The 19408-nt window shown below is 36.0% G+C and overlaps 1 protein-coding gene across 1 annotated transcript in view; it reads left to right on the top strand.

The window, feature by feature from the left end:
• OTOGL (otogelin like) overlaps window positions 1-19408 on the top strand; it is a 191098-nt gene that overhangs the window by 104107 nt on the left and 67583 nt on the right. Inside the window, exons 30-34 of the mRNA XM_064285124.1 lie at window positions 385-541; window positions 1240-1266; window positions 10955-11122; window positions 12852-13130; window positions 17477-17594. Coding sequence (XP_064141194.1) covers window positions 385-541; window positions 1240-1266; window positions 10955-11122; window positions 12852-13130; window positions 17477-17594 — 749 coding nt within the window. The remainder of the gene's footprint in view (window positions 1-384; window positions 542-1239; window positions 1267-10954; window positions 11123-12851; window positions 13131-17476; window positions 17595-19408) is intronic.

The raw sequence follows: 19408 nt of genomic DNA, 5'->3' as shown, positions 1-19408 counted from the left end.
TTCTAGGTCCCAGTAGTAATGTCAAAAAGCTTAAGATATTTGAAAAATCAAGAGAAAGCACAGTTGGAAGCAGAATATGCTCTTCTTTTAATGTCATGTGAATATGCCAATAATTAAACAGTGAATAATCTGCTATATTGCAGATATTGAAATGATATTTAGTCATTAACTTTATTTCTTTGATCTTTGATATTATATTTGCGTTATAAATTTGTTTCTCCTTTGGGCAATACAGAGATGTAAAGATATTGAGAACCCTCCAAATGGCATTGTTAAGCCAACAAATTTTGAAAATATACCAGTTAATTTTCTTTTAGAAGGTTAAGTTTAATGAATTATGGTCGGTAGTTATTGAAATGAAATCATCTTTCACTTCGTTTTTAGATCGATGTTACTTCTTTTGCCAAAAATTGCCATGAAGATACATGTAACTGTAATCTTGGCGGAGATTGCGAATGCTTATGTACAAGTATTGCAGCGTATGCATACAAATGTTGTCAGGAAGGGGTATCAGTTCACTGGAGATCGTCTACTACTTGTTGTGAGTACTGTCCTTAGAACATCACTAAATGGGAACCTTATAAGGAGATTCATATTAATTTTTCCTTTATCATAGAACTAATTCCATGAAAGACATGGAAATAGAATTTACTATTTAAGACAACTGATTTTTATATTCCTTTGACAAAGTAGACAAATGGTATTATAGCAAAAGGATTTATGAAAAGAAAAATTTAAGGTAATTTTTGCATTCTGTGTTTCACTGCTGTCATTGTAACATTTGAACTGTAAATTATTTATAAACCATTCTCAAAGAAATCATTTATAACTCTAATCCTCTTATGCCTGTGCAATTTCACTCTGTTCTGGTTTTAAGAAACCTCTATTTTTTACAAAATAAATAAATAACCTAATATTGGGTTTGCTTATAGATTGGACTCTTTAAACTTTTTAGTTTATCTGTGTAGGTAGGTAGTAAGTCACCTGAATAACACTTAATGATTTTAACACTTTAAGTTGACATTTCTAAATTGACAGATACATTTGCTGACCTCTAAAATAATCTTATTAAATTTAGTTGATGAAAACACATCATTCATAAAGAATACCCTTTGAACAGAGGAAGTTTCCAAATAATTATGTTACTCTATGTACTTTCACCTGGTCATTGCTGAATATATGGCCATATCTTGTGGTCAATTTCTTACATCGATTCATTTTTTTTTTCTTCCTTTTTAGCCCTTGATTGTGAATATTACAATGAAGGTACGTGACTTTTTAATAAAGAATATAACTATAGTATTCTGTTAAGTGTATTTTCATGTTAAAGTTTGTGAAAAACTTATGTTGGGGAAAAAAGTATAAATAGTTCAGAATTGGTTATATACTCTATGAAAGCCTCTACTTATTAAATTTATTAAAATTTCTTAAGTACGCTAGTTAAAATTTATACCTTGAATAATAAAAGGGTGTGTAACTCAGTTCCCAGCCCTTAGGAGGCAATTAACACATAGTTTTTGAATGATATGAATGAATGGATGAGTAACATCAGTTAATTTTTTAAAAGGATAAAATACATATACAAAGGGTATACATTTTACCACTATGGAAAAATATAGACATTGCCCAAATTTTATTATGCTGTGAAAATCAAAGAAACAAATTGTAAATGTGTTAAAAATAACAAAGAATATGTTTAGCCATAACTGTAGGCAAAAATCATTATTTACATATTAACAGAACGAGAACTTATTGATAAGGTAAAAATGAAAGTCTCTCAGACCTACCAAAGAAGAAAAGAAGACTTAATAATCATGTAAATGAGATTTTAAAGTATATCTGTGACTAATCTGAGGAGCTCTGGTGGTGCAGTGGTTAAGTGCTTGGCTGCTAACTGAAAGGTCAGCGGACCCTACCAGCCACCCTGTGGAAGGATGTGGCAATCTGCCTCCATAAAGATTGCAGCCTTGGAAACCATAGGGGGCACTTCTACTCTGTCCTGTAGGGTCCCTATGGGTCAGAATTGACTCGATGACAATGGAATTGGCTTTTTGTTTTAGTGACTAATATGAATCATTATAGGTAATCTTAAAAAGCATGTTTTTTCGTTATATTGGATCAGTAGTTCCAAGTTTTACCTGCCAACTCAGTGATATTCACTTAGTAACTTTTAGTGATTAAATCTATCTATCAGATTTCAGATGAATTTCTCTGTAATAACAAACAGGTTAGCAATATTTGAATGTTTCCAAGTGGTTTTTCTTCCCAGTCTCCTGTGTAGACAGCATCCCAACCAGCAGATCAGCAGCATGTGGATGTTTGCTCGGTTGTCTCATAACAGTCTAATAGTCGACTGCAGTGATGTCAATGCCTATGTTTTCTGTCTGTGTTGTCCTCAACCCTAATTTTGTATGGTGTCTCAGCCATTAGAAAGGACTTTGTCTTTCAGTACTATCTCATTATATGGAGTAGCTTGGGACGACTTGTACCCTACATCAAATGCTGGAGTGAATAACAGAGAAGGGGGAAATCTGGGGAATTAGTAGTAGTTTGGCAGGTGTGTAGTTTGAGAACGAGGAAGGATGTGGCTCATACCCTTCCCAGCGCCCAGAGCCATCATTAGTGCAGCATATTCAGACATGCGGGAGCTGGCAGAAAATGACAAACAGATCAGTAGTTTCAGGGAACAAAACACTAAATTGGATGAGAAAGTTATGCTTGTGCTTGATAACTAGCAGATCAAATTCATCCAATTAATAATACTACAGTTTATTAATTGCTTATTATGTTCAAAACACTGTAGTAAGCACATCACTCCTTTACTCTTATTTACTCTATCTCTGAGTTTAGAGGTGATTAATCTTATTTTATAGATGAGGAAGTTAACCCTGATCAAAGTTAAATAACTTACTCAAGGTAGTTAAGTGGTAGAACCAGGATCCAATTCCACTTCTAACAGACTTCAAAACCCAAACTGTTAATTTCTACTTTAGAGTACCTCAATAAACAAACACTTCTTGAAAATCTATCATACACCTGATACTGCTCATCTTTTTTGTGCATAGACAATAAGATATGGTTGGTAGATGAATGTGTGGGCTTAGAGAGTTTGGGATCATATATACCTGGGTTCTGGTCCCAGCATCTACAGTAGGGTGACTTCTGGGAGATGACATTTGAGTTGACTTGAATGGTGAGAAGGAAACTGCCATTTCATGATCCTGGAAGATAGTGTACAAAGAAGAAGGAACAGAAAATAATAAATTTCTGAAATGAGAAAAAAAATTGACAATTGTTTGGGACAAAAGAGAAGCCAGGAAGACTGTACCATGGTCAACAAGTGTGAAGTGAGATGAGGTCAGAGGGAGCAAGCACCAGATCATGTAGGGCCTTGCTCGAGGTAAGGGATTTTATTTTATTTTTGTTGCAATGAGAAGTCTTTGGGGGGAGCACTAAGGAGGCGAGAAGCATGATGTGATTTTAACTTTATAAAGATCACTCTGCTGCTGTGTGAAGGATGTACTGTAGGAGAGGAGAGTGGAGAGAATGAAAACTGGAGACTGTTGTAAGAGCTAAAGTGAGATATGATGGTGGCTTTGACAAGAGTGATAGCAGCAAAGATGACAAAAGAAGTTGATTTGGATATGAGCGGGGCAAGTGTTGTATGGTCTATAGGACTCAGTGGATTGGCTCATGGAGTGTGAGATAACACAAGGAGTCAAGGGTGACTCAAAGATTTTTCTCCTCAACAACTGATGAAAGAAGTTGCCATCTACTGAAATGAGCTAATCTGGGCCTGGGTTAGAGTTCACCTTTTGAGGTGGTAATTTTAATAGTTCTTTAGATATTCCAGTTGAATGAGCAGATGGATGTTTAAGTCAAGAGCTCATGGAAAAGACCCAGTTATCAGTTTGAAGATGATATTTGAAACCACAGAACTGGATGACATCGTTTAGGGAGAATTTCAAACAACGAAGAGATGAGGGCCAAAGTCAGAGACCTAAGACACAGTCACCTGGAAGATGAGGAGGAAATAAGACTGAGAAAGAGTGCTAATGCAGGGGCAGAAAAGCAAGAGAATGTGACAGAAGTCAAGAAATAAAGTGAAAGAGGAAAGTGGTCAACAATGCAAAATTATGCTAAGAGGGCTGTTGAGATGAAGACAAAAATGTAGGTAACTGATGACTTTAATAGCTGCCTAACTGGAGTAGTTGGGAGGTAGGTCAGCCTGGAGAGGGTTAAGGAGAGAATAGGAAGTAATAAAGTGAAAATACCCAAAGGTAGAGAAAAAGGGGAAAAGAGTAGAGAAATAAATTGATGAAGCGATAGAGGAAGGGAATAATTGCAGGGTCAGCATCTTTATGAAGTTGAGAGTGGATGTGATTCAGAGCTCAAGTGGAGGGGCTAACCTTAGTTAGGTGTGACTTTTTTTCTTTCCAACAGAACAGAAAGCAGGGTGTGTGGGTGCAAAAGCATTTAAATTGGTGAATATTGATGATGGAAAGATGATAGTTCTTAGGGCTTCTGTTTTCACTATAAGGTTAAGAGAATAGGTGATCAGCTGAAAGTGTGGTGTGGAGGGGTGATATTGAAGACTTGGGGAGAAAGAAGAAGCTCTGAAATCATCTTCTGGTGAGTGAAGAAATGAAATTACTAGGAAATTTCTAGCAAGGTTGAGTATCTATTTTATTTTTTGTTGTAATAATTTTGGACTTCTCCTAGTTGGCTCAGGCCTAGGTGACTGCCTGATTTTTCTGCAGTTAACTTCTGATACTCAGGTGCAAGTCTTAGATTTGTTGTGATTTTTCCATATGGGTATATGCATGCAGAAGCTGGATAGTGAAAAATGATGCATTTGAATTGCAGTGTTGGCAAAGAATGTTGAACATATTGCAGACTATAAAAAGAATGAACAAATCAGTATTTGAAGAAATAGAACTAGGATACTCCTTAGAAGGGAGGGTGGCAAGACTTCGGCTCGCTTACTTTGATATGTCCTCAGAAAAGGACATCATATTTGGTTAAGTAGAGGATCAGCAAAAATGAGGAAAACCCTCAATGAGATGGATTGACACAATAACTGTAACAACGGACTCAAACACATCAATGATTGTAAACATGGCACAGGACTGGGCAACATTTCATTCTGTTACATATGAGGTCGCTCTGAGTGGGAGCCAAATCGATGTCAACTAACAACAGAAACAATGCAACAAGGAGAGAGTAGGGCCAGCAAGGTAAGAATGTAAGTGTGTGATTATGGTGCCAGAACAAGAATTCTAATTTGGATAAGGAGGGAGATGAAGACATAAAGAGTGATAAAAAGTGAAAAATGATAGGGTTTTGCTGAGATTGAAGGATTACAGGAGTGAGTACCAGAGGAGTGAGGCAGAAGGACTGGCAGTGATGGTTAGTTAGACAGTGAGTGTTTGACAGAAGAATTTTGAGGATTCAGTTGTTGAAGATGACAAGGTCTAGTTTTTGACTGTGTGAGTCAGTGGTTCATGGGGCATGAAACTTAAGAAATCAAGGGGGAGTTAATGAGCCTCCAATTTATTGTCTCTGAAATTTCATCTGATCATAAATTTGATATTTTTGTTACTATAACAATCACAGCGTCACTCTTTTATGAGAAGCAAAGCTGAGTTCCAATATGAGACTTTTAGGAAATGAGATCAGCAATGAGAATTCTGAGGACACTGCTGCCTAAAACTAAGGCATGAATATAAGAAGAGACAGAAAATTACATCCTCAGGGAAAATGCCAGAAGATAACAGGAGTCTGCTTACTCTGAAATCTATTTGATGAGGAAGGTATAGCAGCTTAAACCAATTCAAACAATTAAGAGGTTTTAAGAAAGTGTCGGAAACCCTGGTGGTGTAGTGATTAAGTGCTACGGCTGCTAACCAAAGGGTCGGCAGTTTGAATCCGCCAGATGCTCCCTGGAAACTCTATGGGGCAGTTCTACTCTGTCCTATAGAGTTGCTATGAGTCGGACTCGACTAGATGGCACTGGGTTGGGTTTGGTTTTTTTAAGAAAGTGTCAGCTCTCTCAGTGACTGGACAAATACTGGATCCATGAAAGACAAGTTACAGTAATAGTTACAGAAAAGCTGGGCCATTAAAGAACTCTAATCAATCTATGCAAGGCAGTTTAGGTGCCTTACTGAGCCAAGGAAAATCTGACAGTTTAAGCTGTAAATGTCCAAACATGGCCGGATAGGTTTGGAGAACAGGAGAGATGTATTAAAAAGCAAATGTGTGCAATCTAGCTTTGGTTATTTACGTTAATATTTCCTCAACTTTTAGGAAACAATCTTTGTAAATTTGATGGAGGAAAAAAAAAAAACATTAAAAAAGCACTCTGGTTAATTATATAAAAATCTAGATCACAAATATTTCCCGTTCTTTGAAAATCTCCATCTGCATCTCTGTACTCTTTAGCATTCCTTCTGCAGTCCCTTGGGCCTAGAAGCAGAATTGCCTATGAATACTGAATATCTGCCTTTTGCTATAGATTAATTTATTGGTACATTTTGCTTTCTGTCAACAAGTCTGCTGCATTCTAGTGATTGTTCTTTTTTCTAATGCATTACAGGATTCTTTAAACCAGCTCTTTAAACCAGTTCTTCTAGTTTCATTTATAATATTGTGTTGGATTGCCAGAAGAATGAACACATCTGTCTTGGAAGAAGTAGAGCCAGAATGCTCCTTAGAAGGGAGGATGGTGAGACTTCATCTTATGTACTTTGGACATGTTATCAGGAGGAACCAGTCCCTGGGGAAGGATGTCATGTTTGGTAAAGTAGAGGGTCAGCGAAAAAGAGGAAGACCCTCAATGAGATGGATTGACACGACTCCAACAATGGGCTCGAACTCAGCAATGATCGTGAGGATGGCACAGGACTGGGCAATGTTTCATTCTGTTGTGCATGGGGTTGGAACCAATTTGACGGCACCTAACAACAACAACAATATTCATAGGGTGAATACAGGACATTCAACCTTCGTGATACACTGATACATTACATGGTGTGACGAAGGAATCTATTTCCTATGATTGTGGTAATAGGGAAAGTATCAACCTGGCAAAGGGAGTAAGAGTTTGATAAAGTACTGCAATAGAGATAGAAAATTGAAAACAAACAAAAAAAGGGGTTATGTAATTACAGAGATTTCTGATACTATTAATGAAAAGTAAATGATTTGAAATGATTATTCTTAATTTGTTTCATCCTAAATAAATTCACAGCTATTTGTTGAGTTCATTGCATACCACATGCTGGTTACTATGTTATTAAGATATACATGTTATTTAAAGCTAATACAGAAATGAACATTTGTGATTATGTAGGGGGGAAAGAAAAATTTCAATAACCCTCACTATAAAGTCTGTATATGATAACTTCATGCTCATTTTTATGGCATTTACTAAAAATGTAGAGGTATTGTTATTGCTGTAGGTGAGCAAGGAGTTCAATATTCTGCTAAAACTTGTGTAAGTTTTAAGTTCAGAGTGATTTTATTAGATCCCAAAACCAAACCCACCGTAGTAAGTCAGTTTGGACTCATAGCAACCCAAAAGGACAGAGTAGAGCTGCCTCACAGGATTTCCAAAGCCGTAAATCTTCTCCCAGGGAGTGGCTGGTAGATTCAAACTCCTGATCTTTCAGTTGGCAGCCAAGAGCTTTAACCACTGTTCCACCAGGGCTCCTTAGTTTTATTAGATACAGGTGCTGTTGAGTTGGTTCTGATTCATACTAAACCTATGTACCACAGAATGAAACACTGTCTGGTCCTGTGCTGTCATCACAATCACTGCTGTGTTTGAGGCTATTGTCAATCCATCTCATTGAGGGTCTTCCTCTTTTTCAATGACCCTCTACTTTACCAAGCATGATGTCCTTCTCCAGGGACTGGTCCTTCCTGCTAACATTTCCAAGGTATGTAAGATGAAGTCTCACCATCTTCCCTTCTAAGGAGCATTCTGGCTGTACTTCTTCCAAGACATTTGTTTGTTCTTCCAGCAGGCCATGGTATATTCAATATTCTTCATCAACACCGTAGTTCAAAGACATCAATTCTTCTTTGATCTTTTTATTCATTGTCCAGCTTTCACATGCATATGAAGCAATTGAAAATACCGTGGCTTGGGTCAGGTGCACCTTAGTCCTCAAAGTGACATCTTTGCTTTTTACAACTTTAAAGAGATATTTTATAGCAGAGTTACCCAATGTAATACATCATTTGATTTCTTGACTGTTGCTTCCATGGGTGTTGTTTGTGGATCCAAATAAAATTAAATCTTTGACAACTTCAGTACTTTCTCCATTTATCATAATGTTGCTTATGGTCCTGTTTTGAGGATTTTTATTTTCTTTATGCGAAAATTAATCCATACTGAAGGCTGTAGTCTTTGATCTTCATCAGTAAGCGCTTCAAGTCATATTCACTTTCAGCAAGCAAGGCTGTGTCATCTGCATAACCCAGGTTGTTTATGAGTCTTCCTCCATTTCTGATGCCCCGTTCTTCCTCATATAGTCCAGATTCTCAGATTATTTGCTTAGCATACAGATTGAATAAGTATGATAAAAGGATACAGCCCTGATACACACCTTTCCTGACATTAAACCATGCAGTATCCCCTTGTGCCTCTTGATCTATATACAGGTTCCATGTGAGCACAATGAACTGTTCTGGAATTCCCATTCTTCGGAATATTATCCATAATTTGTTTTGATCCACACAGTCGAATGCCTTTGCATAGTCAATAAAACACAGGTAAACATTTTTCTGGTATTCTCTGTTTTCAGCCAAGATCCATCTGACATCAGCAATGATATCCCTGGTTCCACGTCCACTTCTGAATCTGGCTTGAATTTCTGGCAGTTCCCTGTCAATATACTAGACAGAATGTGCTTGTTACTGTGTTTAAAGTATTACTGCAGGAAATGATTGCTTTTAGTAGACATTGAAATTATACTTCTCATTGCAAAAAATTATGGTAAGGTCAATGACTTGTCTCTCAACTGTTGGTGAAAATACATGAAAACAATTCAAAAGCAAGATATCAGTTAACTGAGAGTCATTTCAGAAGCTTTAGATTTTTGTACAAATGAATTTCTCAGATAAAAATTATCTCTTCAGGTTGCTGTACTAAAGGACATGTGCAGTAGGGGAGAGAAGCTTTTGTTTAATTGTCTATCTCCTTTCTTCTAACCTTATGTTGAATATCCATAAGGGTGTTTCAAGCTGTGAAGTTGTAGTTGTATATAAGTCTTACTCATTTTGAAATATATCTCCTTATAATCTACATTTTTATCAATAATTTGAAGTGTATCTGTAACTGTATCTGTGGCGTTCATGTTGCTCTTGTTCCTAGGAAATGAGCCATTGGTGGTAAAGTCTTTTGAAATAATTTTCTTTGATTGTTGTATAATTTTGGTTCATGGAGAAGCACAATGTGTAACATACATTTGTAACATTGGTGGGGGCCCACTACTGTACTGCCAGGCTCAGAAAAATTCTCCGTTGTTCCTGTTAGCTCCATCTTGGTGTGGGAGAAAATTCTGCTTTCACGTCTCCATTTCCATTCCAAATGCCGAAGTCCCTAATAAAGCTCTTTTCATTATGACTTACAAGTGTCCCCAGCTGCTCAGTGATGAGTTGTCCCACATGATGAGTCAGTAGTAAGGACTACACTTGAATATAATTTAATCATTTGAGTTTCTCCTCTCTTCACCTGGTCCTCAGGATGGAAAGTTTGGTTCTTGTTCTCTTTTCTACTTGGAAGACTTCTCATACCTCCAATCCAGTCATCCTCTCCCCTTCCCTTAGTGGTCTTCATTTCTGAAAGGGGAAAAACCTGGACCTCACATTTCTTTAGATCTTTTTCCTCCTTTTCAGGGTGGGCTGGGAAAGGAAAATTGCCTGTGAGATAAAAAGGAGAAAAAGAGGGCAAGCGAAATACACTGAGAACAACCAGATTAATCTTTTGTGATCTGACCTACAACACATGTTAACATTTTACTTAAACTACACTGCAAAATATGCATATACCTGTAAAAAGTATACAGCTGATAATTATGTAACTTAATTTCTGATGATTTGGGAGGAAATTGAAAGTGTTGTAATATCTCAGGTATTAAAAAATTAAGCGACACAGAGATTAGGTTGAAGGTAAATACAACTTTTGTCATAAAATCGAACTTCTAAAAAAATTTTTTTTGGACTATCAGCATACTTAATTATCATTTAGTTACTTCTCTTTATATGATGGAGTGGGCAGAAAAATTATTTTGGTCGAGTTGAGTTTCAGGTTTGGTTCTACTAGTTTTTTACAATAGGTACTTTTTTCTGTATAGAACCCATTAAGTCACTGAAATTGTAGTATAAGTAAAAAGGTCTTTGACTTCTCTCTTAAGATTCATCTTATTTATTTATTTTTGTATAGACATACCTCACTGATGAAATTCAATAATTTACAGAAAAAGGAAATATTGTGTATCATGTCTGTGAATTCTGTTTTTATGCTATGCAATCTACTAAGGGGAAATGATTCTTAGAAAACTATCAAAATGTGTTTCCATTGATAGAGTTAAATTTATTATGTTTATTGAATCTTGGAATATTAGAATATCAGAATCTTGGAATATTAGAGCTGGAAAGTAATCTAGGCAAACTTCTTCATATAGGTAAGAAACTTTGAGGTCCAGAAAGCTTAACTCAACCTTCCATGCAGTATATATATATATAAAACATATACATACATAATTGGAAATACGTATTCTGAATTATTAGTTTTTAAAAGAGTTCAGTTATGTTATTAGTGATACATTTTTAAAGGCTTTTTTTGGAGTATTTTTTAGTTATTAAAATCTGTTTTATTTAAGTGACAGATTGAAATTTAAAAATTCTATGCTAACTTTTAATCTTCTGATTTGCTTTTAACTAGGACTTGGAGAAGGACCATATATGCTGGCAAGTTATGGGCACAGTGGCCTTATTCTGGGGGCCAATATGAGCAGTAGAAGCATTTTCTCTTTTCCAAGAAATGGTATTCATGACAGTTTATTTTTTAATTTTATGATCACTCCAGGCCTTTTCAAAGAGAAAGCATCATGTAAGTATAATTTCCAATTGAAAATAAGAATTTAATTTTCCATTTACACTTCTCATATATTCAGTAAAAATTGATCTAATATGTTTTTGATATTTTCTAGGCCTTAAATTATATAAAACCAAATATACATTGACACATGAATTAGCTATCTCTTTTATGTATACAATCTTTTCTTTGTTTATCTGTTGGCATGTGTGTGCTAATTAGAGCTCCAATTGATTGAGTTCTTGGTCCTAAATAAAGCACAGCTTAAATTTTCATAGTATTAATAATCACAGAATTTAATTTGAAATTTTTGGAAAATTACCCACCGATCACTAAGATTTGAAAGATTTTAATGCCAGATTAAAGTAAAAGGAAATAGATTATACTTGAGTGTCAAAGAAGTTAGCAATTAAAAGCATAAATCAGAATCTAGGCAGTCATTGAGACTTCCCGGTATGCTTACCTGGCCTTGTCTGTCCTACTTCACTGACATGTCTTAAGTGACAAGAACCTGGGCCTGCATTTAGCTGGTTTGCACAGGCAGGTCTACACTGCTTGTATCCACTTGGCACCTGTTCTGTTGGTTAGTGCCCCCTTCTGATCCATTTATGCCCAGACTGCATTGTTGATATACCACACCTACCTAGAATAGTGCGCAGTATGTTTATATGCTTAATAAATATTTATTGAGTGGATGAATCTAACTTAGATTTCAGATTATAAGAAATACTCTGATTCTCTAGTTAAATTGTTTCTTTTCTGTGCTCTCTTAGGTCTTTTTTAACCTATGAAAACTTTTATAATCTGAAGTTTTAATTTATGTGTTGGTTACATTTTTTTTTTTTTTCTTCTTGTAAAAATTTCTTTTATTCTTTGGATCTCTCAGTGTTCAGCAGAGGAATTTTCAGGACACAGTAAATTTCGGGACACAGTAAATGTCTTTGGAATGAGACATTGGATTTTAGAGAACCCTTCGTTTTATGACTTTCAATAATAAATGCTTTTAGTAGAAAAGAATTAACGGTATTTATTAAAAAAAAAACTTAATCTTCAATTTCAAAACTTTTCTCTTATGAGTTTTACTGATCTAAGGAAAACTTTCAAAGCACATATCAAAGAAGGATGACCCTTCTCAAAATATTTGCAAAATGTAATTATTAGTTAGCCATTTGATTATCTTTTGGGAAGTGGACAATAATGTTGAGCAAATAGTTCTTAATGCAGTAAAGTCACTTGTAAGAACATTTGCTCATTTAGATCTCTGTGATACTGAAATGTAGTTGCACCCCTAAATTGGCCTTTTTTCTACCTTCTCTCGGTCTTTTATCATCCAGTTTAACTGTTTGTAGATTTTATGTATTTGAAGATATTAAAGTTTACAAACACAAATGCATAGTATTCAATTGATCATTCAGTTTCTTCTGCCTTGTACATTCTGGGGTCATAAGTTGATATATATATATATTTTTTTTTTTCCCCAAAACATGGGAAATTATTTAAAAAATAGAACTCTCTAAAGACTGATTTTTTGAGGGAGGAGGGAGCTGTTACTGTTATTCATTACATTTAAAATGCTCCTTTCACAATTCATTACTGAAATCTTTCTTGTTGGCATTAACTATGTATGATGATTATAAAGTACAGTTTTTTGACTTTATAAATACATTGTTTAATGCCAGCGTCCATGATCTACCTTCTCCTGAGAGCCCGGGGAGTGTCAAACACACTGCTTTATGTTTTACAGCATTGGCAGTTGTGTCCTTGGAATCTGCTGAAAGGCCAAACTACTTTCTCTATGTCCATGACAATGACACTCTTAGTCTGAAACTGTGGGAGGCGAATTCAGCCTTTCATCGGAGAGCCACATTTTTCCACCATCAGGGCCTCTGGATTCCTGGTTACAGCACATTTGAATTATACAGCAAGAAAGGCTTTTTCATCGTATTCACAGATTCTGGTGTCAAAGCATCTAAGTATGATGAGTCTGAAGAATTTAAACATTCAAGTAGCTTCAGCGTAGAAGGTACGTTTTCCAAGATCTCCAAAAAAAGAAAAAACAGAACAAATAAATACTTTACATAATGGCAGAAAATTTAGCAGGTTTTTGTATTTAAATCCATTCTTCTAAAAATTAATTTTTTACTTTGAAGTGGAAAAAAATTTCCTGTGGTGCTGTTGGAAAGACACATTAATAATTCCATTTTAACTGTAGTAACAATTATTTACTGAGCACTTCCAAAGTCCTTTTCAGACATATTTTATCATCCTCAAATTTGGTATATATAAAGATAACCTGGGGTCTTGTTTGTACGCATACTCCCAACCCTTTCCTCTATAATTTTCATTTAATCTGCCTGGCATGGGGCCAGACTGTGTTTTATCTCCATGAGCTCTAATCCTCTAAAATACTGTATGAAGTAGATGGTGTAGGTTCCCCATTTTATGGATCAGGAAACGGGCTCTGACTGGTTAAGGAGCTTGCCCAAGTACATAGCCAGGATGCAAACCTAGCAGGTCTGATTTGAAAACCATTGTTCCTTCTGTTACATTATGCTGCTTTTCACTGATTTGTTTATCATTGAAAATAAGTATGTGTATATGTAGATCCTTTATTGGAATTGGGATATAAAATAGTTCAATTGTATAGCATATACATTATGCTTTTGAATAGTATCAACATGGTTGTACACTGCGAAAGAAGTTTAATTTGCATGTAAGCCCTCCCAAAAAACCCCAACCTGTTGCCACTGAGTCGATTCTGACACATAGCAGAGTAGAACTGCCCCATAAGATTTCCGAGGAGTGGCTGGTGGATTTAAACGGCCAACCTTTTAATTAGCAATGAGGCTCTTAACCACTGCATCACCAGGGCTCCAATTTGTATGTAGTGTGTATTGTGTATTATATGTGTATGTCTGTGTATGTGTGTATGGTGTATATGTATGTATGTGTGTGTGCGTTTTATGTATTCAGGTTCTTTTCTATTAATTTTCAAATTTTAAACTTTGAAAACTTTGGCATATTTAAGGTTACTTAAATTGACATATATCATAGGAAACTCCTAAAGTTTAAATTTTATTTATTAAATTATTAAAATGCTTTATTAGCAGCAGCTGATCTTTGCTTAAATCATTGCAGCCTTTTTATATGCTTTTAAAATTATAATTTATATTTATATGTATCTTTTTTTTTTTTATCAGAGCCCTGGTGGCACAGTGGTTAAGCATTTGGCTGCTAACTAAAAGGTCAGAATTGACTCGATAGCGATGGATTCTCTTTTTTTTTTGTATAAATAAATAAACATATATGTGTGTGTATATATATATATATAGGGTCGCTATGAGTGAGAATCGACTCGACGGCAGTGGGTTGTTTTGGGGTGTATATATATATATATATATATATATATATATATATATATATATATATATATATATATATAATAACCAAACCCATTTCCACTGAGTTGATTCCTACTTGTAGTTAACCTACAGGACTGAGTGGAACTGCCCCATAGGGTTTCCAAGGAGTGGCTGGTAAATTGAAACTGCTGACCTTTTGGTTAGCAGCTGAGCTCTTAACCACTGCACTCTCTATATAAATTCAGTGCCCCATTTCATTAATTCCATCCTTTGGCCTAATATATGCAACTGGCAGGATCTGTTGGTCACGTAGTGATTTGAGTTCTATGGTCTCTCCAGGTCTGCCTGGTTTTGATTTGTGGGGTTGCCTTGAGTTTGGTTCCTTCTCAAGCAAGCTGCCTCAAACTAAATTCTCCCTAATGTTGATGTCCCTTATCTGTTGTACATGTAACTTAATAATTTTCTGTCCCTTTGTTGTATTAACTGCTACAACCTTGGTCTGTTCACAAGTCAATTTCTTTTACTTTTACTGTAAAAGTCCTTTTACAGGATTATCTAGTTCCGTACTATTTGTCTATTCAGTCTTTGATCTTTGGTTTAACCCATATGAATTTAGTTCTGTTTATCTTTGTCATTAGGCATATTACTAGGATGTTCCTAATAGAGACCCCTTCTAACTCTAGACCTTTGTTTCTACTTAGCTCCTGAGCTTTCAGGAATAATTTGGTTAACTCTCTTGCTGACACCCTTTCCTGTACTCCTGTCCCTTTCATTGTGTTCCTCATGCAACTCTTAACTCCATATTCAGACTCAACTTCCAGCTATGCTCCTGAAAGTATAGACTGATTAGGAAATATCATGCGTCCCATAGCAAATGGAATCACATCTTCTCACACTTTCAATTCCCCAGGAAAGCGGTAACTGGCCTGAAACCTATGTGGAACAAGGAATTGTCTGCCTCTCTGGTTAGCTCCCATCTTTTCTGGAAGTTTCTCTCTCTGAATTCATAAGCTGAACCTTGCTTGCATTACTAAAGCTTTGGAGTTCAGTTATTTTTAGGTCACCTAGCCTTTGGAGGATTACTGAAGCTGGAGAGATTAAATAATTTGGGCAATGTCATCAGCTAAGACGTGGCAGAGACAGGATTAAACCTGGTTTTGTCTAACTTTTAGAGCCCATATGATTTCAGGATATAAAACCGACTTCTTGAGCTTAGATTCCAGTTCTTTTATATAGTTGTGTATAAGTAGATAGAGTTGTATGATCTTGAATAAGTTTCTTAACATCTCTGTTCTTCAGTTTGCTCACTGGTAACATGAGAGAATGAATAGTACCTACTTCATAGGAATTAGTTATTATTATCCCAGTGGGATCTCTATCAATACTGTCTGGACTTTGGAAACAGAGTCTACCCATGTCTCCTGGTTTTCTAGTGCTTGTATCTATTTTTTCATTCCTAGAAAACAACTTCTGAATAATCTAATTCTTAGTGAAAAGGACAATGTATTTGTCTCTCTCCTTTGAATACTAAGAGTGTCTAGTTCCACTGATTTCTGGAAGATTTTCCTGATTCAGCAGAAATCTGCTCTTATTTCTAGAGAGTCTAGGAGGTCAATAACTATTGAATTTTCTGAATTTCAGAAAGCAACCTCCACTGCTTTATCCAATGTTTAAAAGCCATGCTTTATTTTCAAAACTCAAGAGTTTGATATCTGCCTTGGTTCTCACAAACAAAGCCTTCCATCCTAACCAAACCTCTTAAAGCAGTCTAAGAGAGCTAATCATTAGCCCTTTCCATTGAGAATAAATTTCTCTAAACCTTGCAAGTCTCTGGATTTTGGAAAATTCAAATTGAGCTTCAAATTTCTGCCCATTGAAAGGGATTCTTGTGATCTTAAGAAAGAGTCACTGACATGGCCTATAAAATATTCCATAAAAAAAAAAAGTGGTTGTAATATTTTTACTTGTATTTACTTATAGTTGAACTTCACATGACTCTGTTTCCCCCTCTACTCTAGAAATTAACTCCATTAGAACTAGACCTAACTACCCCATCGGAACTTTGGAGAACTGGCACCAATGACATCATCAAAATCTCAGAACTGATATTTGTGGGCTTCCTGAACCTAGAAAACTCTAGTAGTCCATCCTGAGTGTTAACCCATGAGCTCAGTAACCCAGGTCTAGCAGTTACGTTAATCTTTAGATGCATAGATGCCTTCTAAAAAGTCTTACATTCCTCCCCCACACTTTGGAGTTGGATTCACTATCTCGAGTCCAAGAAACATAACCTATTTCCTGAACTTCCTTCTTTGTGGAGCTTTCTTGTTCAGAGATACTTTTGGGCAGCTCTAGAAGACTGCTATGTGATGTGGTAGGGGGAGTATTAGCAGAGTTTGCATGAGGAAACACTTCATCAAGATAGGCTTTATAATTGTAAATATGTATTGTTCAAATTCCTTCATTTATTTTTTGGTCATCAAGTAATACCAAGTTCAAGTCAGCGTGCTGACTTCTGTGAGAAGAACAAACATGGAATGTTCTCTGGAGATTTGAAGTCAGGAAACAAGATTTGGTCCCACTATATTTCTAATTGTTTGAACTTGGCAAGTCACTTAGCTGCTCTGAGCCTCAATTTCTTCATTCATAAAATGGAAATAATACCTGCTTAATAGGATTATTATGAGGATAAAATAGAATAATGATGAAATATTACTTTGTACAATACAAAATTCCAAACAAGTATATGGTATTATTATTACATGCAGATCCATGAAACCCCACTAAACCTAGTGAAGAAGATTTTGAATTTTCTTTAGCCTCCCTCAGCCTCTTGCTTTTTTGGGATAGTCAAACTAGTATGAAATGCTTTCATCAACAATTAAGACACTTTTTTTTCCCTGTAGTCATAGTCGAAGAGGGGTCAAGCCATAGGAAGCTTCATATCATCGTTTTTCAATCTGTGCATTAACACTGTACGCAATCTAAACTGAATTTTTTTCCCCAGAAATTCAAGCAGCAGTTCCTTACAGAAGGATGTGTGAATGGAGATATGAACCTTGTGCCACTCCCTGTTTTAAAACATGTAGTGATCCTGAAGCACTAGCATGTAAATTTCTTCCACCGTAAGTAATGTTTACCATTAAATGAGTAAACCCAGTATTAGCAGATATTTTCCATGATTTTTTTTTTTTTTAGATTTAAAGCAACTACTCTCAATAGAAAATTGTACATGCTATATACTCATTGGTGGATTTATTTCATTCAAGAAATATTTATTGAGGGTTACTGTGTGCCAGGACTCTTTCTTTTTACCAGTTGCCATTGAGCCAGTTCCAACTCATGGCAACCCCATGAAGTATCAGATTGGAACTGGGCTCCATAGGATTTTCAATGGCCGATTTTTCAGAAGTAGGTCATTGTAGTTGCTAGAGGTACAGTCGTGAGCAAACAGACAAAATACCTGCCCTCATGTAGTTTCCATTTTGTTGGGTTGAGACTGAGAATAAGCAAACAAAGGAGCAAATATACAGTACATTGATATAATAAGCATTATGGAGAAAAAAAAGCGACAGGAAGTATGAAGCATGTGTGTATGTTTGTTACCTAATATATGGTGTTAGGGAAAGGCTGGCTGATAAGAGTTCTGAAGGAAGTGAGGGAACTGGCCATGAGGATATCTGAGACAAGAGCCATCCAATTTGAAACATTGCAAAGGTTGAGGATAAGTTTGGTGCGTTTGTTGATCAGCAAGGAGGACAGTTAGTTGGAGCACTGTGAACAAGACTGAGACAGGTAGAAAATGAGATCAAAGAACCATAGTAGTGGGCAAATCATGTAGGGCCATTAGCCTGTTGTAAAGACTTAGTTTTTTTTCTCTGAATAAGATAGGGAGCCGCTGGTGTATTTTGGGCAGAGGAGCAGTATGGTCTGATTTATGTTTTAAAAGGTTCATTCTGTCATATTGAGAATATATACTCTTGGGGAGGGGAAGGGCAAGGACAGAACTGGTCAGTAATATGCACAAAAGATAAAGATGAAGGTAATTTGACTAAGTTTGTATCAGTGAGAAGTGAACAGATTCTGAATATATTTCAAACTAAGGGCCTTAGGATATGGAATTAATATTACGAGAGAAAGAGGAGTTAAAAACTCAACTTTTTGGCCTCAGCAATTATTAGGTGGACGCTCGTGAAACTGATGTTTTTGTAACTGAAACTGGTTGAATATCGGCAATTTCAAATGATTCAATTTAATAGAAGAACTGGGTTGTTTTCCTGGGATAAGGAAGATGTTAGGAGGAGCAGCTTGGAGGCGAAACGAGGGACTTGGTTTTGAACATTTTAAATTTGAGACTGAGAATTGAACATAGGATTTAGCAACTAGAGATGACCAGTGACCTTAACGAGGGTGTTTTTGCAAAATTATGGGAGTGAAAGCCAATTGCAGTGGGTTTAAGAGAGAATTGGAAGGGCCAAAATGTAGACAGAGAGTATAAACAACTTTTTCCTTCTTTCTTTTTTTTAAGGAGCTTTATTGTGAATTAGAACAGAGAAATGGCTCAATAGTATTCTTTTACATTAAGCATTTAATGAACATCTATTCTGTAATGGGCACTGGTGCTATAAAAGGCTCTGGGCATGTGAATAAATCAGGCACAGCCCCAATCTTAAGGAGCTCAGAGCCTTTAGGAAGAAGCCAGAAACAAAAGCAGATAATGACAATACAGTAGAATGAGAGCTGGAAGAATAACAGCAAAAGCTAGCACATTTAAGTATTTACAGCAGGGCTCGCTCTGTAAAATGGGTAATCTCATTATTCTCATCTTCAGAAGAGAAAATGGGGGCACAGAGAAGTTAGACATTTTGTCCTTGTTCACACAATTTGTAAGCAGTGGAACCAGGATTTAAATGACTACACCTTGTTGTGTCTCAAGTGC

Source organism: Loxodonta africana, chromosome 4, assembly GCF_030014295.1.
Source record: "Loxodonta africana isolate mLoxAfr1 chromosome 4, mLoxAfr1.hap2, whole genome shotgun sequence".
NCBI classification, from domain to species: Eukaryota; Metazoa; Chordata; class Mammalia; order Proboscidea; family Elephantidae; genus Loxodonta; species Loxodonta africana.
Note: the sequence above shows the minus strand (reverse complement) of the source record. Positions and strands in the feature narration are given on the sequence as shown.